Source organism: Canis lupus, chromosome 27 (assembly GCF_011100685.1).
Source record: "Canis lupus familiaris isolate Mischka breed German Shepherd chromosome 27, alternate assembly UU_Cfam_GSD_1.0, whole genome shotgun sequence".
Taxonomy (NCBI): Eukaryota; Metazoa; Chordata; class Mammalia; order Carnivora; family Canidae; genus Canis; species Canis lupus.
Genome location: NC_049248.1, coordinates 15,348,041 through 15,371,131, shown reverse-complemented (window position 1 = coordinate 15,371,131; position 23,091 = coordinate 15,348,041). Strand labels below are relative to the sequence as shown.

Here is a 23,091-nt window from a genome sequence, read left to right as displayed (position 1 = left end):
CAGGTCATGATCTCAGGGTTGTAAGATGGAGCCCCACATCAAGCTCCAAGCTCAGTTCAGCGTCTGCTTGAGACTTTTTCTCCCTCTCCCTCTGCCCCCACATGCTCTCTCTCTAAAATAAATCAATCTTCAAAAATAAAAAAAAGTTAAATAGGTAAAATCTCTGAAAACATGCCCTCTGTTATTAAAAACAAAAGTAGCAGGGCACCTGGCTGACTCAGACTGTGGCACATGTGACTCTTCGGGGTTGTAGGTTTGAGCCCCACATTGGATGTATAGATTACTTACAAATTAAAAAAAAAAAATCTTAAAAAAATAAATAAGAACAAAAGTAGCTAACAATCAAAAACAACTCTATTAATCTGGCAAAAGCTAAAAATTGAGATGAAAGGACTTGAGTAACCAGAACCTAATAATGGGTTAAAAGCTTAAGAACCTGATAGTTCACATCAACACAGAGATGTGAACAACATGAACATTCTAGTCACAAAAGAAATACAAGGCATAGTAGGACTTCATGACCTGAAATTTTTCAGCTTACAAACTTAACTCAAACAACTTTTACAGATTCCAAGCTGTCTGCCACCCAGTGATGTGTAAACACGTATCTGTGCACAGTCTTTAGATTTTTATAAAACCCAAGTAGGAGAAATCCTCTTGAACCATAAATTTCATAAATATCCAGCAATTTCATTAATCCAATCTGGTGCATATAAATCTCAACTTTAAGGTAAGTCAGACTCTGACTAGAGTCTAAGCAACACAGGGTATACTGACAATATTGCTACAGCAAAGTAGAGGACCAGGCATGGAGCAAGACGGACACAAAACAACCATTCTATGAGACCTTGTGTGGATTTTCAGTGGCTCTCCCCATGACATAACCGCTCTTGGGCTTTAGAGACAGTCCTACCCCACAGTGCTTTTCTTCAGATTGCCACAAATCTCCGAAAACTTACTCTTTGCCTGTATTTTTTTTTTTTTTTTTAAGGAAAGTTATCAAGGGCCATTCACAAGATGAATGAGGAGACAAGAAGCGATTTGACAAAGATGTTATTCATTGGTCTAAAATATTTCCAAATTACTAGTTTAATATACGTCTTGTATTTTAAAAAATCAGTATAGTCTAAACCCAGTTGACCCATTTTATTAGGAGACTGGTAAAAAGGTTTTTTGAATGCCATCTGAACTTAAAGGATAAAGTAAAATAAACACTGCAGATCTACAATTATCCCACTTCTATAAAATATTTTATATCTGTATACACACATACAGGTACACAAAATTAATGCTAATTTTTAACAGATTTTGGGGATGGTGGGATTTTAAGCAATTCTCCTGCTTTCTGCCAATTCTGATTTACCTCATTTTTTCCCCTTATAACTAGCATGTGTCATTTAGTAAGACATTATTCTGATACTTTTTTAAAAAGCAAATCAAGTATTTCTATCCAACCTAGGAGGAAGGTAAATGCAACTCCAGCAAAAAACATGGAAAATTTAAAAACCCAGTAGAAGTAATTGCATTTCAAAATTAGGAACCAATATGTTTACTAAAGATTCTTTAACCACATTGTCTTTTGATATAGTTGATGTAGAAAAACTTTCTGGCAATTTCCATCTATAAACTCAAATCAGTATTTTTCCCAGGAAACAAACATTGTTTTGTTTTAGAGGCATTTTATTTAGACAACTAAAACAATTAGATGTTCAGAAGCAGTGTACAATGAAAGAGAAATCAAACCAATTACTTTATCATGTATTCCCTCTTCTTTACAACTAAAGCAAAAAAAAAAAAAAAAAAAAAAAAAAAAAGGCTTTCTGCTTTAAGGGAAAAGTCAGAAAAATAGGCCAATATATTTTTCTTCATAATAACATAAACAGCTACAAGAAATCTAATTGTAATAAGAGAAATTGGATGTTGGCTTGCACATATTCATTAAAAAGACAACAGGCCATCATACCACAAGAGCCTAATTCCACCTGCCTTCATCTGATACTCTTGCCTTTCACATACAGGTAACACCAAGTTAGTTCCAGGACTGGAGCTAATTCATATTCCCCATTATTTACTGCTCATGTTTGCCTTAAGCAGAGAGTCACTTTGGGATGCTGATGCTTTTCTCTGCTTGCTTGTTTTAGTCCATAAGTTGTACATTATCTGTGGCATGTGCCCAGTGCTCAGGCCTTCACTTCAGGAGTTGAACTATAGATGGAATCTGAATTCTCTGAAGTAATTTCTTCTGTAATGAAAAAAAATAATTAAAAAAAAACCCACATTAGTCAACTTAATAAAGAAAATTTCTATGTTGACTTCATTTCCTGTGAAATGAATGAATAAAGATTTTTTGAAAGTGTGCTGATGAGGAGAGGCAAAAGAGAACAAGGGCACATGCTGTTAATGACTAGACTCAGGCCACTGACAATGCAGTGAAAAATAAGTTCATAGATTTCACCCACCAAACTTTTTTACACCATATCTTAACTTCCCAGGGGTTCTGCTTCTGGGCTAAACTTTCAGTGACTCCCAACTATCTAGTAAACAATGAATTACAAGTTGTATCTTGAAAGATTTGGTTCCCTCCTGTATTTATTCAAGTTTCAAGCAAGATTATATGATTGGTGTATCTTACAATCTGTAATTCTAGATTTGGGAAATAGCACTTAGTAAGTAGTAAGTGCCTAATAAATAATAACTGCAACTATAACGATTTTTTTTATTTTAGCAACTGCCTCCTTACGTTAGACTCTAAGTACTGTAAGAGTAACGACCTCAGATCCATACTACATCTCCATGCCTGCTACTATGCAGTAAACACTTAACTATTTATATTATGAAATATATGCTCATATTAAATAAATTTCCTTTGACAATGAGTAAAACTCACCTAACACTTCAATTTTAAATACCCCAGGACTCTACAAAAGTTAATTCATTAGTATTTACCTAGCTCCTCTTCTGTTGTCTCTGGAAAACTGATCTTTGGCTTTGCCAGCTCACCACTATCTTCTTCTATGAAAAAAAAAAAAAAAAGTAATCATGATTATGTGAACCACAATATTACCAATAACTTCCAGTATTTAATAAGCAAGAAGAGTACACTAAAACTATTCTCAGCAATGAGCTACAGAACATAATGGGAACCTCTTCTTTTTTAATAACTGTGATTCTAAAATAGTTTGTCATTCCTCAAAATTCATTTTTAAGTTCTTATTACAACTACTTTGGGATCAGTAAGTATTTTTATTAAAAACATGTCTACCTTCTAAGAATCAGTGAGTACTAACCACTCAGAGATTAAATAAATTTACTTATAAATTCTTTATATTGCCCTCTAGCAAATTCTGAATTAGATTCATGTCATTCACCAAATGATCTAGTGTAAAAAATTCAGGAACAAAATAGAAAACACACACATACACACATAAAAGAAGACAAAACAAAAAACTTAACCAAACAAAATAACACAATAGCCAATTTATAGTTATGGGTCTCTGCTTAAACTGTATTGAATAATTTAAAATCTACAGAAGACAGAAAAATAGAAACAAAGTTAAAGATGAAAAATGACACAAAATCATGAAGCTTAACTTGACAACTTTGTCATTTTTAAGTGAACTCTACCAACGTGGGGCTTAAACTCACGACCCTGAGATCAAGAGTTACATGCTCCACCGACTGAGCTAGCCAGGCACCCCTTTACTTGATAACTTTAGATACAAATCCTTACCAGGAAGCACACATTTCCAAAGGCCGTATGTTTTTCCTACCACAGTTTGCCATAGTCTCAATGTTCCATCTTCAGAACCACTGGCATAGAGTTCTCCATCAGGACTAAATCTCACACAGTGAATAGGACCAAAGTGTCCCTTGTAGGATTCTGGAAAAGAAGAGAAGTGCTATTAGATAACTTAAGACTTAAATGTTGGTTAAGTATTGACACACTAAGGAAAATACTATCTGTATTATTGGAAAGACATGAAATTCTTAAGTGCAAATTCAAAGAACTAAACCTCATTAAAAATAAAGTGATTCTTACTGCAAAGTGGTACATAATATCTACCATTTCTCTGTAAAATTACCCCCTTCTAATTCTATCACACATTATGGTTTCATACTGTCCCTCTTTAAAAAAAAAAAAAAAAAAATGGCTTCAATCCCAGTAAGGGTGAAGGAAAGGAGTAAATTCTACAGAAAGCAAATCTAAAGTCTGTCAATTCAGCCCCAATTTCCACATCATAAACTCACTGCCTGTTTACCAGGGAACCAATTCTTCTTATGACCACAGAGAGCCACCAGATGGAGCTCTTTTACACAATCTGCCTCTTAATTTCCTGCCAGACTATATCTAAGAGTCTACTAGTCATTCTGTCACACAGAACATGAAGATACAAGATCAATGGCAATCCTTAAATATTTTAGTCTGGGGAATTTAATGAGAAAATATACAGATCAGTAGTAGTGTTTCTCTGTTTAAGTCCTATACTTATTTACGAATTTTTGATGATAATGCCTCATCACCTTAGTAGTTTTCAAAGTCTTTACTATTACCTAGACCAATGCTTCTATTCTGTCTCTGGGTCAACTCAAGGAACCTCATCTTCCCCATCTCTGTACAACCAGAGAATACCAAGAGAGTTTTATCGTGAGAGTAAAATTTTCATGAAAGTAGAAAGAATATGAGAGGTTTGTAATGAGAATAAGCTGGGTCCACGGTCTGGTGTTCACTAACTGTGATCTCAGATCTCAGGCAAATAATTTACTTCTTTTTCAAAAAATAAAAAACATGGCCAAAACATTCTGAAACTTTGAAAACTGACGTTAAATAAAAATAATAAAAAAAAAGTCTCTCATTTAAAAGTCATCTATATTCAAACAATATAGGGTGAACTATAAACAATTATAATAGATTCTATGTTTCATTCACCAAACTTCCATTTATCCAACCCAAATCTATCAGTTTTCCTAAAGAAACAAAACATATAGTTGTCTTTTGTTCTTTGTGTATAATTCTAACAAGCTTAATTTCATTGGGTAGTAAAGCAAGGCAGCTAGAAACAAGTAGCAGCTTACAGAAAAAGACTAAATACACTAGTTCAAAAAGAAATTCTGTGAAGGCTAAAAGTAGATACTGAGAACCATGATTATAAAATAGCTAGTCAATCAGATAAATGTAAAGTTAGGATGTAGATTAACTTCAAATTAATCTTACCTGCCCTTCCCCTTCCTTTATGAAGGACTACTATGAAAACGGAAGCAAAAGTCAGACTCCAAACAAAAAAAAAACCCCTACCAAACAAAAATCCCCTCCAATTCAGATCCCTAAGGTATCCCTATAATACACCATAACTGTTTTTTGTCTACACTATTCTCTATAGAGCTTAGAGATTTTTACATTGGCTAAAAGGGAAGCCAGGTAGATGAGCTACATATTAGCATTATACTTCAGAAAGAACAAATACTCTTACATCTGTTTAACATGATTTTGACGTAAGACTGCCTGCCTCCTCCTTCCCTCAAATAAATACACTGCACTACTGTATAGAATATCTGAATACAATGAACTTAAGTTAAAAGGAAAAGGTAAAATTGAGAGTTTAGCATGCTTTGTTTATAGCTCTATAAATACTTCTATCCAGAGTGGGAAAAAAATCCTTTTTCACTTGAAAATAGAAAGTTTTAGTTAGCTGAAAAATTTGTTAACTGAGGTATTACTGAAATCCAGCATTGATAAATGTAACCACATCATTTTAAGGGAGGAAAAAGAGAACAACCCACCTAATTCTTCTCCACTATTATAATCATACTTATAAAGTTTAAAGTCTTCACCACCTGCAACAAGAAATTCTTTCTCAGGATGAAGAGATGCAGAATTGATGGTTGCAGGAGCTTCAAAAGATTTAATTGGGTCCAAACTGAAAAATGATTTAAATAATATTGATGAATTTTCAATATTGCATAAACAATACCAGGAAAGAGTACTTTTAAACTGTTCCTAATTCCTGAAACCCAAGAAATAATTATATTTTCATTTAGTCAAACATAGTGATGTTAAAAAAACAACAACAACAACAAAAAAACCTCTAAATAATATTAGCAAAAGTCCAGAAGGATACTCTGCCCAAGTGGAATTCATTCCAGGAATACAAGTACACTTTGTACAATGAACGCTTCCCTAGAAATGACTGTGGTGGCTAATTCACAACAGTATGGTTAATATATCTGGATTTTTGCCCTGAAAGAAATTTAATTCTGTATTGTTTGATTTTTCCATGACAACTACACATTATCTTTGAGAAAATGTTTTATAGTAATTAACATAAAACACTATTTGTACATTATTCTCAACTGCTGAGAATTTATAAGCTTCTGAAACAAAACCTTCAATATCACAAAAATATAAAACTGCTAAAGATGGTTCCATCTTTGCTATCAAGCTTGAAAGAAAAACCAAATTTGAAACTATAGCTATATAATAAAAATCAATGCATACCAATAGTTTCACATGAATATCAGTGAGTTTTCACATCAGCTTTTTCAGAGAAATTGATACATAATTTAGTAAAACCTAAGTATTTTCAAACAATTTTGAATAGCTAACAACAGTTTAAAATAAAAAATCAAAATTACACTTATAGGGCCCTCGTAATTAAAAAAAATACCCACACAAATACATGCATATATAATGTTACACATGTATAATGAAGAAAAAATGTGTAACCAAGAAAAAAAACTAATGGAAGATACAACTACCATTAACATTCTGGCATCTATGGTTGAAGAACAGTGGGTAAATTTTTAAAAATTATATTTCCCAAATTTTCAACAAGGGCATTTACTATATTTACAGTCACAAAAAAATTACATCTTTTTTTTTTTTAAAGATTTTATTTATTTATTCATGAGAGACAGAGAGAGAGAGAGAGAGAGAGAGAGAGAGGCAGAGACACAGGCAGAGGGAGAAGTAGGCTCCATGCAGGGAGCCCAACATGGGACTCAATCCCAGGACTCCAGGATCATGCCCTGGGCCAAAGGCAGGCACTAAACCTCTGAGCCACCCAGGGATCCCCTACGTCTGTTTTTAAAAAACATTATTAGGTCTATACAAACTTTGGAATAGAAGAAAAAAAATCACTATTTCTCTAAAATGTTAAAGGGAAAATGAATAAGAGAATCAAGATCACAGTAGCTTTATACAGTAATGAACGTTAAGTATAATTCCAGTCTAGAGATCCTTTTAAGAAAAATATAATCAAAAAAAGAAAATTTAAAAGTTACTAAATTTTACCAATAAATCTCCCCTAAACACTGGAAATAATTAGATTAATTCCCTAGTGTATCAAATTCTTAAAATACACATTATTAGTGGTATGGAAACATTTTCCCCATATAATATGGTCAAGATTTGCCTTATTAAAGAGTTATATATTTTTCACTTCTGCCTTCCAATTTTTAAGTTACCAAAAAAAAAGGGAAGGTATTTCTTGGACATACCTTACTGCACTATGAAAAGCAATAGATCGTCCATAAGTTATTACCAAGATCTCTCCCTCAGGAATATATTCCATACTGCTAACAGACATATTAAAATTTAGAGATTTCACTTCTGTCATGGTAGCATGATCCCAAAGGCTGCAAAAGAAGAGGAAAATAAGGTGATAATTAGCTTATTTAAGAAAAAAGCTTAATTCCCAATTATATTTACAGATTAACCAATGAAAGCATAATCACAATTGTAGTAAAACCTCCTCCATTCCAACTCATAAATTATAGATGATATGGAGAAATTTGGGGTTCCTATACAATGTTAAATTACTTGGTATCTTGTTGGTAAAGTTAACTTATACTTAAAAATACCTCTCTTGGCAAAACTATGCTAAAAGTCATGTAAGGTTTTAATCTTAGCAATTTTAGTGTCACTCTAAATAACAGTTCTTAAATTCTGTATTTATAAATCTGATTGGGGTTTTTTCTCCACAGAAAAAAACATCAGGTGTCAGCACACAAAATTTCATAGAATTTCAGGAGTTTCATGGACCTCCTGTAGCCAGTGTGTCCACTACTTCAGGTCAAGAGCACATGCTTATAAAGATGTCAATAATTTTAATTCAGTGTCTTGTAGATTATGCTCTATGTTTATAACAGTAAATGGATAGCTCCAAGAAAATGTGACCTATGTACAACTTAACTTTCAATGTATAGAGATAATTCTTCCTACATACAGTTATGAGAAATATTTAAAATATAAGCACTAAGGTCAAATGTTTCAAACTTTAAATTACTAAAGAAAAATTACTTACCGGACAGTTTTATCATCAGCTGAAAGAATCTGTTTATCCTCACTGCACCATAGAGCTTTCTTAATACCAGAGGTGTGACCACTGATTTCCTTAGGTTCTTAAAATGAAACAATGTAGAATATATTTGTTAATATTTGGTTTTTTAAACTAAGCAATACTGGAACAATTAACTATGTGAAGAAAAAAGAAGTACATTTTAAATTAAGCTGCAACTTTTCAAAGCCCAACACAATGAAAACTTATGGTTTCCACAGAATACATTTAGTTTTTCTACACTGGATTAAAAATTTATCTGCATGACAAAGAACCCAAGAGCAATGCTGCTATATGTATCTGGGAGTGAATGCATTGCTCCCTCCAGGCTGTTTCTGCTTTCAGTAGCATAACTGTACCACACTGAAATAAAAGAAGCTCATCCAACATATCACTAACACTGGGACCCTCCTCCCAGCCTGTTGGTAGAAACAGGAAAAAAGAGGGAAGTAGAGGCTGACAGGAGAAAAGGAAAATAAAAAGCAATGCAGTAATTCCCAAGAATATTTCTACATTGAGAACAAAGCATCAAAAAAAAAGGGGGGGGGGGATCTGTCTCTGCTGGAGACTTTCCCTGCAAAAGATTAACAAGAAAAAAAAAACCCTACTCTTATCTTTGGGCAAAAGCAGATGCTGGAGGCAAAGCCATTCAACACAATTTTGAGCAAGTCATTTAACCTGTTGAAATAAACCTGTTGAAATAAAGGTTACTTAACCCTTTCCATTTCTTCATCTGCAAAATGGGATAACAATAGTTACCATATACCTCATAGCTTGAGAATGAAGATCAAATGAGAATATACATCTAAGGTTTCTAACCTGGAGTCTGACATACAGTAAAAGCAGTTAACTGCTATTATTTCTATTGACAATACAGTAAAGAGGCACTTTCAAAAAACAGCTTTGAGAAAGGTAAAAGATGGAAAAATGTCCGCCTAAGACCTGAACCACCTTGCTGAGTCAGAAAGATACATGATGAAATGAGGTCCAAATGCTTTATGTTTTGGCATAACGTTATTAAAGAAAATGAAAAGAAATACCACTGGGTCTGTGAAGAATAATCTATAAATGTAGTCAGTTTGCTCGCCTTAGAAATGCTTTTAGAAAAGAGTATCTTGAGAATAACTGCTTAATATCCAATGTAACTTTGACTTTCATACAAACTTCTGACGTTCATAGATTTATTACGAATAAATAATAAATACCCATGATACAATATAGAAGATACCAACTTATATAAAATAAATACAACCCTGTTTATCATAATCTGCTGATTTTTGAAATATATATACTATGTGGCTAGAAAAGCATTAAGAAACTACAAAAGAGACGAATATCTGGACCAGGGAGTTTTGAAAAAGCATCTTTTATAGCTTCTGTGCAATAAGAGAATTCATAAAGTAAATGATAAATTCCACCACCAGAGCCTTTACAATGCGTATACCATAAACTTTATTAACGAAATTTAAAAGCAAAAGACAAATTAGAAGATAAGAACCTTAAAACCACTAATAAAAAGATGAACATCCTAACAGATAAATTGGCAAAGGGCATGAACAGACTATTAGTTCACAAAAGAATACATTAAAATGGTATTCAACAGTATTTTAATCTCATGAATAATTTTTTCAAGTTCACATTACGATCACAGAATCACTTTTCTTCTATTAAATTGGGAAAGGCAAAATTAGTTATTGGTCCTTGTCAGAACAGGTTAGCTATATATTTTTAGATTTCATTGGAGCACACTTCGGTAATACCTACCAATGGCTTCCAAGTGTACCTCTTTTCTGTACCAACAATTCTATTTCTGTGTAGTTATTCTATAGAAATAACTGCGGAAATATTTGCCAACTATAAGAATGTTCAGCATAACACTACTTATATTTAAGATTTCTAAATAGCCCAAATGGACCAGAATAAGAGATGGGTTAATCCACTTATTCATAGGATGAAAATGATATAGTCATTAAAAACAGTGGATAGAATAAAGACATGAAAAAAATGTTAATTTTTTAATTTTAAAAATTCTTCTGAAAAAAAAGAAAAAAATTCTTCTGATTAGCTAATATATTCACATGGTTTAAAAATCTGAATATATACACAAAAAAAATCTTACCCTTCTCACTTTCTATAGACAACCATTCTTTCCTCCCAAAGGTAGTAACACTGCTCTGTACCTTTTTAAACTTAATATGATAAAAATTTAGCATGATAAACTGGTAAGTGTTTAATTTGCAAGAAAACTACACAAGCACAATGTAGCAAATAAAGAGACATTAAAAACTCATTTAAATTAAAAGAAAATATAATCCAAAGACATATAAATTATGCTCACCTGCTTCAGGTTTGTTCAAATCATATATGCGTAGCAGTTTATCCTGTCCCCCAGTTAACAAGTAATTACTATCCTGAAAACACACACAAGCAAAATGTTAACAGATTAGCCATTTTAATAGCTGTATCTCTTTAAAATTTTAACACCAACTAAAATCCAAATAAAGTTCAGACTTCATAAAGAGATGCAATACATGCCAATTGCTTCTAGAAAACATTTATCTTTCTCATAATTGCCAAAACCCTTTAAGCTCTCCAGTTCAAATATATTATACCACCTACCATATTAATTTTCTTCCTCTGCCCTGATCCTGCACCTCTCCCTCCTAAGAAACACCTCTTTGATGACCTCAAATTTTTCCTCTCCCTTCTGAAAGTACTGAGGAAACATTACTTGCACATTTTAGATGTCTGCTGCTACTGATGGAAGAACTGACCCAAGAGTTCCACAGTACTTTAGGATTAATCAAATAAATAAATCTGTATAGCTTAATCTGTAATTAAATCAAATATAAACAAATTGTATCCCCCCAAATATACAATAAATATACAAACCAAATACACAACCATTATTACAGCATATAATAACAGCAATCTAAACCTTCTAAAATAAATTCTATTTTCTGATACCTGTGTAAAATCCACAGTCTTGACAATGTGTTTATGAGCCAGGGTCATCAATTCATCTCCTGAGACAGCATCCCACACTTTGCTAAAAGTAAAAAAAAAAAAAAAAAAAAAAAAATTAAAAGATAAATATAATGGTAATTTTGGTGATTACCAAATATGGTAGATATATGAAATGTTATATAAATGTATTAGAAGTCTCCCATTATCTCTAATATCCCTCACTGTTAAGATTTAAATATTTGATTAAATATTTAAACAATTCTAAAGGAAAAGAAATTTACCTGTAGTAGCCATATAATCAGTCTAATTTTGACAATGGAAAAGATCTACAAATTTAAGTAAATGAGATCCATGAACCAGCCCATCCTTACTTTTAGTCTATAGCCATAATATCCTTTTAGCAAGACTGCAAAACATTTTAAATTTCATTTCTCCAATTTGTTTCTCTATTCTTTATTATGTAACATGCAAAACATAAAAAAGAAAAACAAGAAATCCTGACAAGAATTTACAGGAGAATGAAAGGCCCTGATACAGGTTACATAAAATTTTAAATTGAGACTACTGAGAAGAAAATATTCTCCCTATCTCTTTCTCAAAGTTGACTCTTAAAATTCTCCAATTCTTTTTTTTTTTAAAGATTTTATTTATTCATGAGAGACACACAGAGAGGCAGAGACATAGGCAGAGGGAGAGACAGGCCCCCTGTGAGGAGCCCGATGTGAGAATCGATCCCTGGGCCCCAGGATCACAACCTGAGCCAAAGGCAGACACTCAATCACTGAGCCACCCAGGTGCCCCATAATTCTCAAATTCTAATCAAATTAACTCTCCAACAAAGTATCAGTCTTGATTATATAATGCTAATAAACAGGATTTTTAACCTCTCAACTGTTACACTGACCCCATCCAACCCAAAATATATGTGTGGTTCTATGTCTACACACACACACACACACACACACACACACACACACACACCTGATGAATCACAGGATAATGGCTAAATAATACATTAGAAAAATACTGTACAGGGTTCTCCCAATAAAAAAGATTAAAGAAGAAAAAAAAGTTCATTTTTATATCAGAAGAGGTGATTGAAAAATAAACAAGAAAACTTTGCTTACTGGGAAAATAACTGTTAAGACTGAACAAGCTAAAAAAAATTAAAAAAAAAAGATTCTATAAAGATTTTCTATAAAGATTTTCTATATGTTCTATAAAGATTTTCATTTTCATATAATTGACATTTATTTTTAAAAATAAAGGAAACAATAAACAGAGGTGGTGGTGGAGCTGACCAAAGTCGTATCATACAGGAGAGGCCAACATATCTATAGTCTTTTCCCTTCTGTTTAGAAACTCTACTAAAATTGAAGATGACGCTCTCTGACAGAAGCATGCTCTAATCACTTGTACTAACTTTGGCATATTTCATTATTCACAGTAAGAGTCCTAAAAGTCCTAAAAAGGGCTTACAGCCCTAAAAATATTCTGGAATAACCTAAATGTTTTTTAATGTATTTTTCCATCTCCAGGCATGAAACTGATTATTACCAGGCTGGCTGCAGGACTAACATTAAGGCACTGAAACATCATTAACAATATCTTTTTATCAGCTAACCCTCTAACATTTATTTCCTGCACAACTCATGAAGAACTTGTCACCTCCCTAAACTACTGACCCACCTTATATCCCCGTTTCATGCACATAATTAATGCTATCTGTTCAATGCTTTTCATATCCTGAGAACATACTTCCAAGTCTCAAAAAAGGGGCTGCTTAACTTTAAAGCCTTAACAAAAAAATTAAGCTGTTCTGGGTGAAAAACATTTCCTAACATGACCAAGTCATCAAAAAGGAGATAATACCACCTTCAATTTATCAACAACCTATTCAGAGAGAAATCGATCTAATTTCTTTTACAAGAGAGAAAAGTGATCATATACTTTGGTTACCTATAGAGTGCTGGGCCCAACTCCAGGTCTATTTAATCATCCTCTGGAACAGAGTACAATAATCTTCTCCATTTTTGGCACTCTCTCCAGATGATTTTAATGAGAGGAAAGTGGAGATGCTAAGAAGAGGATCATGGGAAGTAAAGCTTATATTTGCTTCATGAATTAAAAGATAATAAGAGGAGGGAATTTAAGGGAATAGTGTACTCCTCACCTGACTCAAATGCCCAAATTACCTCAAGGTAACATTCCCAACTGACCCACAGACCCATCTCTGCTGAATATATTTTCTCCACAAGAACAAAATTCACCTCCACATAAACATGACTTTAATGATTTTCTTTTTTTTAAGAAAAATGGGAGTTGGGGGAGAGAACTGCCTAAAAATGATCTATATCGACTATAATCAGGTAGGTTGGGGAAGCTATTCTTTAGCTGGATCAAGTTCCTTAACAGCAAGCTCCAGACAAATCATTAAAAGAGAATACATACAACATTCTCACACCTCAAAAACAGACACTGAACAAATAAGGGTTAAGACTCAATTACTATTTATTGAGAACCTACTATGCAATAGATATTATTGCTAGATTCCAAGAACGTAAGTGGAGAAAGATCTCTCAAATCCTCCCAATATCCATGTGGTCTTCCCATCTTACAGATATGAAAACCGAACTTTTAAAAAGCAACCCATGATCAAACTGGAAATATAAAGCATAGCTAGCACATGAACTCAGGCCTAAGCAAAGTGAATGCTTACATCTTTCTTGCCATGATATAATAGGAAACAGGGCGGGTGGAAGGGGGACCCAAAAGCATTTCTTCTTAATATTTAAATCTACTCAACCTGTCTTGCACAAAAGCAAAAAGTTTCATGGCCTCAGCCCAGAAAGTCCAAAATAACCTAATGCCTTTATCAGTTTAAAGGATTTTGGCCCAGTGGTAATGGTAGCTATCATTGTTAACTTACACATGTAACACTTATATACCCATTAGATTTTAGGCAATGTTCTGAATATTAGAAATATGTAATGTTAATATTAAAATATTTTAAAATATTTTTTTAAATATTTTAAAATATTAAATATTTTAGTTCATTTAATATTCACAACTGTCATATGAGATAAGCACTATTACTATTCTCATGTTTATAGACAATGACAGAGAAGAGGTTAAATAAATTCCCAAGGTCATAGGATTCGAGTACAGGGTTCATGCTTTTAATGCCACTTGTAAACATAGACACGGAGACATGAAATGTTAAGCACAAAACAACGCTGAATACCTATCCAGGGACATGTCCTGGAATGTGGGGCATGGTTATTAATGCATCATAAGTGACCTAAATAAAGATAACTGGCATCAAGATACAATCCTGACTGCTCTTTCCAAGACTATTAAGTATTTAAAGTGCCACATTTTTTCACGCTTGTTTCTCTCTCCATTTCAGAGGGGTTATCACGCCAATCAAACGCAGCAATTTCTATCTAGTTCTTTATCTTCCCAAGGACGGGTATTATATCATTTGATCAAATGCACAAACTGAGAATCTTCACAGATTTTAAAGAGACAGGCATCCTTCCCAACAAGCTTTTGTACAAGTCTCTTAAACATGAGGGCAAAACCATCAGGTAGGAGGTGACAGCATTTTCCTCACATAATAAACATTGACAGGGCCCAGAACTGAAGTTAATAAAAAGGTATCCCGTTAGAATTGCAATTCAAAAGCTTATCTTTTTTTTAATGCTAATGTCTGTAGGGTCTATCATCTAACATCTAATGACATTTTTAAAATCCACTTATCAAACCTCTGAAGTCTAGAGTTGGGAATCCCAATTTCTACCTCTATTATAAAATCAATGACATTCATTCCCAATGAGAATCTTCCTACTAAAGTGAGCAAAAAACAAACTTTGGAGGAGTTGAAGGGGGGGAAAAAAAAAGCTAAACTCATGGCAATTAGACACAAGTGTTCCAGAAGCAAAACCAAGATCTATAATTCACCCATTCTTTACCCTCTACTTTAGAAAATTTCTTCTACTTATTTACTCAACATTAAGGTATTAAATAAGCCTAGCATATAAAAAATATAACCTGACCTCAAGAAGCAACAACACACAAACAATTAAGTAGTATAAAAGTACCAGAAGTTTTAACACAGGTAACAATGTGAGAACAAGGAATGAACACCTTCACCTTACAGCACTCCATTAAGTCTTCCATCTGTGAATCACTTTTACCAAATTAACAAAAGAAAATGACAGATTACAAGTATGCATGCTGACATCTAAAGCAACATTTGACCTGAAGCTGCTGATATTAAAGAATTTATATAAAATCAAGCCGCTCATTTCAGCAGTAGAACATACAATCACAACAGGGCACAGTGCAAAGCCCTACAATGGTTATGAAGAAAGACATAATAGAAATCTATTCATTGAAGGCACAGAAAAAAGTTCAGGCTGACATTTATAACTTTTCTTGTTGATCTCTCATCATCTCAAATTTAATTCCAGGTAAGCACTGTATCGCCCTCTCCTTATTTAAAAAAAAATTGGAACTTATTTTTTAATCTTACCTATGGTAAAATCCATTCTGTGATATAGAAATCTACATGTTTCAACAAATGCATAGTCATAAATCCATTACCACCATCAATCTACCTTCATTTTTTATAAGACACTTTGTATATTTGATTTGCTTAGAACAAAGAAGTAACACATTAACAATTGCTCCCGTTTGGAATTCTGAGAGGAGAGAGGAAAACAAAGCCATTTTGACTTTCCAGACTGGAGTCTAACAAGGTTTACTATCGCACAATAGCTCTTGACATTGCCTTTATCAGTTTAAACCTCTCAGGGTTAAGTCATAAAACACAATTAGGAACTAGAATACCAAGATTATATAAAATAGGAAAGTGCCCTGAAGGGGAAAGTGGGTCATTGCAAGTCACTCTAACATATGCAAAAGCCAAAAACCAAAATGGTAAGGTGTATTCTGGCAAACAGTAAGTTTAATATAACCAGACTGTAGGGCATATGCTGTGCAGTGTCAGACGATGCTGATAAATTAGGATGAAGTCAAGTTTCAAACTGGCAACAACTGCAATTCAATCTTTAGGCCAGTGATTCTAAGGCCTGACATCAGAACCAACCAGAAGAACTTTAGGAAAGGAAAACACTGATGTTGGGATTCCATCCCCAGATCAATTCAGAATTTCTCAGACACATGCATATGAATATTTTAAAGCTTCTGGGGTTATTTTTGGGTTCACTCAAGGTCATGAACCACTGAAACTGCACAGGGAAGACAGGAAGATCACTGGAGAAATGACATGATAAAATTTGTTTTTAGGAAGCTGGGAAGATGCAGAGACAGAAAGATAGTGGTAGAGGCATAAAAACCATCATAGTAGACACTCCGTTGGTATACAACATAGACATAGAGGGGAAAAAATCAAGAATATTTAAATTTCAGCCTTAAAAAACTTAAAAATGAAGAGTATTTGAGTTTTAAATAGGTACAAAGCTAGTTAACAAAAATGGAGTGAGACAGGGCTAAAAATCTGGGCCATCAGCAGTAGGGCATCACAGGAATGGTATTACTCAGGAAGCACATGTTGAGCATTTTTAAGCACAACAACCAAGATTCGTTATCTAGAGTGCTTATCGACAATACAGATTCCTGGTTCCCAATTGAGACATACAGAATAAGTCATTTAAAGTCTCTGAAAATTGATGAGAACCACTGAAGAGAAAAAAGCAGGAAGAACCAGAGTGGAGTTTTTAGAAAAGATCAAACATCATGTGCTCTATATGGCAGGCACGGAGTCAAAATTTTATGAACTGAAGCTGAAGTTTTGAGTACTTCACAACACAATCCACGGGGATCTCCAACACCCGCCAATTTGGCTATACTTACGCAGTGAAATCTGCAGCTGCTGTAGCTGCTTTGGTGGCATCCTTATTCAATGTCGCGCCCCAAACAGCACCCTTATGACCCAAAAATGTTCCAATCCAGTCTCCTGTATCTCCCTGGCGTAGCATAGGTTTCCCGTCTAAAACACATTTAAAAAGACATGTGACTTAGGAGTTCGGATTACTTAAAATCAAAGACCCAAACATAAAGTGACCGTGATAAATGCCAAAGTGTTAAACGGCTTTTGTTGTGTAACTATCGTTATTCGCTGGGGTCACTAAGAAAAGTCCAGAAATAAACTGAAGCGCTGAGCCAGACATTCTCCCTGAAGCATTTATAATTCGGTGGGACTAACGCTGATCCGTATCAAAATAATCTAAAGTTGGGCCTAATTTTGCACAAACTTAACCTAAACCTCGGTTTCCAATTGAAAAATGGGGCTAATGCCATAAAGGAATGTCCAATAAATTAACAGCAATGACAAGTCTCTAAAATAGGGAAAGGTATTACTTGGCTTGGCATATTTTCTCCACCCCCCCACCCCCCATCCTTGAAAGATTTATTTAGAGAATACGATGGCCGGGGTGTCTAGGCAAGTGTACAGCCCCGCTTCTCCAGAAATGCCAATTTCTGGAAAGTGAAAGGAGAGGCCTGAGTTGGGGGCAGTACTTACACTGTTTTCCCCATCAGACCACTGCTGGCCCCAACCTCAAAGACTGAGATTCCCCCTTTGTCACTGGGGAGGACCGGCCACACTACCTTCTGGCCCAGTCCTAGCCGTGAGGGACCCGCATCCAGGGGCCCCGCTCACCTTTGCAAGCGCTGATCAAGAAATAGCCATAGGGCGTGATGCCACTGAAGGCCAAATCGACCACAGGCCTCGTGTGGCCCGAGCAGGTGAGCGGCGTCTGCCTCATTGCCATGGCGGCGGCGAACCGAGCGATGCGGCGGAGGCGTCGAGGGTCGTCGTTTGGGCTCTTTCTTTCGTCTGCCGCAGAGCCTCCGGCTCAGGGCCCCCGCCCTGACACTGGGGGCTGGGGCTGGGCCGAGAAACAGGAAAAAGAGGCCAATCGGGTAGCACCGAGGTCAGGAAAGGGTTGGGGACGGGTCAGGGAGCCTGCGCCCGGCGACCGACAGCCGCCAAGGGAGGGAGAGGGAGGGAGGGAGGAGAGTAGGGGAGGGGGAGAACCGCAGAGCCGGCGGCCACGACCCGCACCGTCCACACCGGTACTGGCAGGAAGTGATGACACCAATGACGCCAGCGTCCGTCGGAAGTGACGATCTGGCAAGAGGGCTCGTTTGCCCGGCAGCGGAGCGAAGAGTGCGGCAGCGCGCAGGCGCGAGGTCGGCGCACGCTGGGCACGTGACGCTGGCCCCACGCCGGCTGCGGACGCCGGGAGGAGCTCTGGTCTGCGCGGAGCCCGCGGGGCGCGGTCTGAGCCGCCGGCCGCCGTCTGTCGGTCCCCGGGCGGGGCGTGGTGAGTGCGGGAGCCGTGGCTGCTCGTCTCCGCCGCGGCCCCGGCGGCCCCTGGGGATTACGCGCCGAGCGGTGCCCGCGGCCGGGCTGTGCTGTCGCCTGAACATCTAGGCGGGGAAACCGGCAAACATCGTCTAAAAACTTTTTTTTTTTTTTTTTTCCCAGTTCTTATCAACTACAAAGGAGGACCCTCTGGTGTTGTCTGCAAGTTAAGGGCCGTGAGAAAAGTAATTTCTCCAGGCACTCCTATGTAAAAGTCCCCGTACCGTTAGCGTTTTCGTCCTGAGTGTTACGTTACCTTCAAGTGGCTTATCCTGGGCGCCCGGGTGGCTCGGGGTGTGATCCCGGGGCCCTGCGATCGAGTCCCGCATGGGGCTCTACGCAGGGAGCCCGTTGCTCCCGCTGCCTGGGTCGCTGCCTCTCTCCCTGTATCCCTCATGAATAAATAAAATCTTTTTTAAAAAAATAAATGACTCAACCTTTTAAGGACCTCAGAGGACTCTGGAGCAGTGGCCCCCAAACTTTTTTTTTATTTTTTAAAGATTTTTATTTATTTATTCATGAGAGACACAGAGTCAGAGAGAGAGGCAGAGACACAGGCAGAGGGAGAAGCAGGCTCCATGCAGGGAGCCCGACGCGGGACTCGATCCCGGGTCTCCAGGATCACGCCCTGGGCTGAAGGCGGCGCTAAACCGCTGGGCCACCCAGGCTGTAAAACTCGAGTCTGCACTCTCGTTGTGCGGATAATGATGTAGATGTTACATACCTGTACGTTATAATTAGGCGTAAACATACTAGAAGGATCTGAAAACTCAATATAAATAAAAACTCTGGGGAGCCTGGGTGGCTCATGTTTGAATATCTGCCTTTGGCTCAGGGTGGGATCCCGGGATCCTGGGATCAAGTCTCCCATCAAGCTTGATGCAGGGAGCCTGCTTTTCCCTCTGCCTAAGTCTCTGCTTCTCTCTCTGTGCATCTCTCATAAATAAATAAATAAATAAATAAATAAATAAATAAATAAATAAATAATTTTTTTTCTGCTTCTCTCTCTGTGCATCTCTCATAAATAAATAAATAAATAAATAAATAAATAAATAAATAAATAATTTTTTTTTTTTTTTAAAGAAAGAAACTGGTCTATCTTCCTGCAGGTAGCCTACGTAGGGTATGGGTATTGCTGTTTGGTGTAACAACTGGAATGTCGGTTGACTTATATAAAACCTTTGTAGGAAAGAAACATCCTTTCTGGGGCAAGTTGTTTCTTTCTTTTGATGTTACAAGGTAAACCGAAGACAGATTATTGTGACATTCACTACTTTACCCCCAAGACTGTAATACCTAAGCATATACCAATAAAGGAGCACAAATGACTGAATGTTCCCTTCTCCGTCATGTTTTTTTAAATAAACATATGGTAGTTCAAAGTTCAAGTCTTGAATGGGGGCTGGAAGTACTTCCACAAATAACTTAGCATTTTGTTCATTTCATTTATAGTACAGACTTGCTATATGTGTTTTCCATTATCTTTGTTTCTACTTCCTCTGTTCCAACCTTATCCCATGGCTCAACACACACACAGAGACTCCATTCACACACTTAAATTATGAACTTTTTAATGGCAGTGGTTATTGCTCTAGCATCTTCGTACTCTAGCACTGGAAGAGTGAATGCCATTTAGTGGGTGCTCAACAAATGATTGTTTACTGATTAAATAAATCACTGCATTACCGATAGATGTAAATAAAAGACAACTCAAGTGAGAACAACTGTCAGTAAACTATTGATATAGATCCATTTGTTGCTCATTGTGTGTAGGTAAGCATATAACTGACAACTACCTTGTCTCTAAAGAATATATGTAACTACATAGTGACTTGTATTCCTGTGGTGGTGAGCATTGCGTAATGTATAAAATTGTCATATCACTGTTGTACACCTGAAGCTAATAGAACATTGCATGTCAACAATACTTCAATTATTTATTTATTTATTTATTTATTTTTTAAGATTTTATTTATTCATGAGGAACACATACAGAGAGGCAGAGGGAGAAACAGCCTCTCCATGGGGAGCCTGATGCAAGATTCAATCCCAGGACCCCGGGATCACAACCCAAGCCAAAGGCAGATGCTCAACCACTGAGCCACCCAGACACCCCATACTTCAATTTTTTAAATAAAAGGAAACAGGGAAAAATTGGTGTTTTGAAAGTGTACTTCCTCCTCATTTGGATTCTAAGCTTTGAGAGTATTGTGTATCAATGGTGTGGATTTCAAGGGTAGTTTAATATTAGAAGACAGATTAATGCAATTAAAATAATACCATTCCAACACAGCATTCTATTAGATGTTTAGGTAACACAAAAAGGCATAAGTGTTGCAAAGTAAGTTACAAGTCTGTAAGGACTTTAAAGAGTATTTATGAGGACTATATATAAAGAAAAATGTTTTAAAGATCTAATATAAATCATTGGAAGTAATGAAAGTTCACCAAGGTTGCTGGATTTTTTAAAAAAGGTATTGCAAAACTAATTGCAATTCTATAACTAACAACAAACAAAATGTAATTTTAAATGTACTGTATAAAATAGCATCAAGACCTGAAAAGTACTTGAGATTAAATCTGACCAAGTATGTTCCCCAGCAGAAAAAATCTGGAACACTGAAATGTAGAAATTGAGGAGAGTTTAATGAATGGATCATTTATTAAGATGTAGTCAGAATCAAAAGTAACCAATAAAGGGGCACCTGGGTGGCTCTGTCAGTTAAGCCCTTGACTCTTGATTTCAGCTCAAAACATGACCTCGGGGTCTTGGGATCAAGTCCAGTGTGGGGTTCCACACTGGGTGTGGAACCTACTTACTATTCTCTATCTATTCCTCCTCTTCTTCCTCCCTTATGCATTCACGCACTCTTTCTCTAAAAAAAAAAAAAAAAAGAAGTAACCAATAAGGAATGGTGAAGAAACCCAGGAAGATGATGGGCTTCTAACCATAAATCTGAGTGGACAATTGAAAGGGGGATCCCTGGGTGGCGCAGCGGTTTGGCGCCTGCCTTTGGCCCAGGGCGCGATCCTGGAGACCCGGGATCGAGTCCCACATCAGGCTCCCGGTGCATGGAGCCTGCTTCTCCCTCTGCCTGAGTCTCTGCCTCTCTCTCTCTCTCTCTCTCTGTGACTATCATAAATAAATAAAAATTAAAAAAAAATACTTATTGAAAGGAAGCAGTTATCTAACCTGAATTCCCAGAGCTACAGCTACAAGAGAAGGCTAGAACAGCAAGACTCAGGAGAGGAACATATCTACAGCCAATCATCATGTGCCCAGTAGTGGACAAGCAGTGAGGAAATAAATACTGAGATCTCCTGCCCATGCTTCCCTCTAGCTAAACCTATTCAGAGGTCAGGAGGCAAGGAAGCCTTTCGATGGAGCCGATAAATGTCAACCCTCTAAGACTTGAACCATAATGCAGAAGCGAGGATCTGATGAAGTACATTGAGAATATTCAACATAATTTTTAAGATCTCTATGGAGAATGATAAATTTTATTGAGAGGCATTGAATATAAAAATAAATAGATGGATATATTGTATTTATAGATTGGAAGATTCAATATTGGAAAAATGTTAGTGCTTCTCGAGTGCAAGCTAAACTATGCCTTTCCCACCAAATTCGTTCCTCCAAGTCTAACCACCAAATTGTGACTGTATTTAGAGATTTGGAGGTAGGGTCTTTAAAGGGGTAATGAAGGTAAAATGAGATCATATGAGTGGGCTCTAATCCAATATAATGGGGGACTATCAGAAGAGTATAGAGATGATGCAGACCAATGGATGACCACACGCAGCTATCTGCAAGCCAAGGAGAGAGACCCAGAAGAAATCAAACTTGCAACATCTTGATCTTGGACTTCTAGCCTCCAGAACTGTGAAAAAAAATAAATCTCTCTTGCTTAAGCCACCCAGTCTGTCGTATTTGGTTATGACAACCCTTGCAAACTAGTACATTTCCAAATTTATACACAGATTCAACACAATTCCAAATAAGAGTCCCAATTGTTTAAAATAAGACTTTACAAACTAATGTTAATATACAGAATGGGAAAAGACCAAAACTCACTGACACATTCTAAAAGAAGAAAAACAGGCACCTGCGTGGCTCAGTTGGTTAAGCAACTGACTCTTAGTTTCAGCTCAGGTCATGATCTCAGGCTCATGACATGGAGCCCTTGTGCTCAGCATGGGGCCTGTCTGAGATTCTCTCCTTCCTCTGCCCCTCCTCCCTCTCTTGCACACTAACCTCCCCCTCTAAATAAGTAAGTAAAACCTTAAAAAAATAAAAGAATAAAAACAAGAGAAGACTTCTTTAACTAGAGATCATGATTTTTTTTTCAATTTCAAGTGTAATAAACATTATGGCAATGTCAGAGGATTCAAGAT

General features: G+C 36.3%; 1 protein-coding gene across 2 annotated transcripts; it reads right to left on the bottom strand.

Moving 5' to 3' along the window:
* Nucleotides 1-1,233: 1,233 nt before the first annotated feature.
* STRAP (serine/threonine kinase receptor associated protein) lies at nt 1,234-18,434 on the bottom strand. 2 transcript variants are annotated; one of them, XM_038576914.1, is made up of 10 exons: nt 17,989-18,434; nt 17,181-17,316; nt 11,301-11,382; nt 10,672-10,744; nt 8,301-8,397; nt 7,495-7,632; nt 5,779-5,915; nt 3,731-3,880; nt 2,947-3,009; nt 1,234-2,242 (listed from the first exon to the last, which is right to left on the bottom strand). In XM_038576914.1, exons 1-10 carry the CDS (start codon nt 18,098-18,100, stop codon nt 2,181-2,183), a joined length of 1,050 nt encoding a protein of 349 aa, XP_038432842.1. In that variant the 5' UTR covers nt 18,101-18,434; the 3' UTR covers nt 1,234-2,180. The 2 variants fall into 2 exon arrangements, with proteins under 2 accessions (XP_038432842.1, XP_038432841.1); XM_038576913.1 differs by having other exon boundaries at nt 2,947-3,012; nt 17,989-18,433.
* Between the last annotated feature and the right edge of the window lie 4,657 nt (nt 18,435-23,091).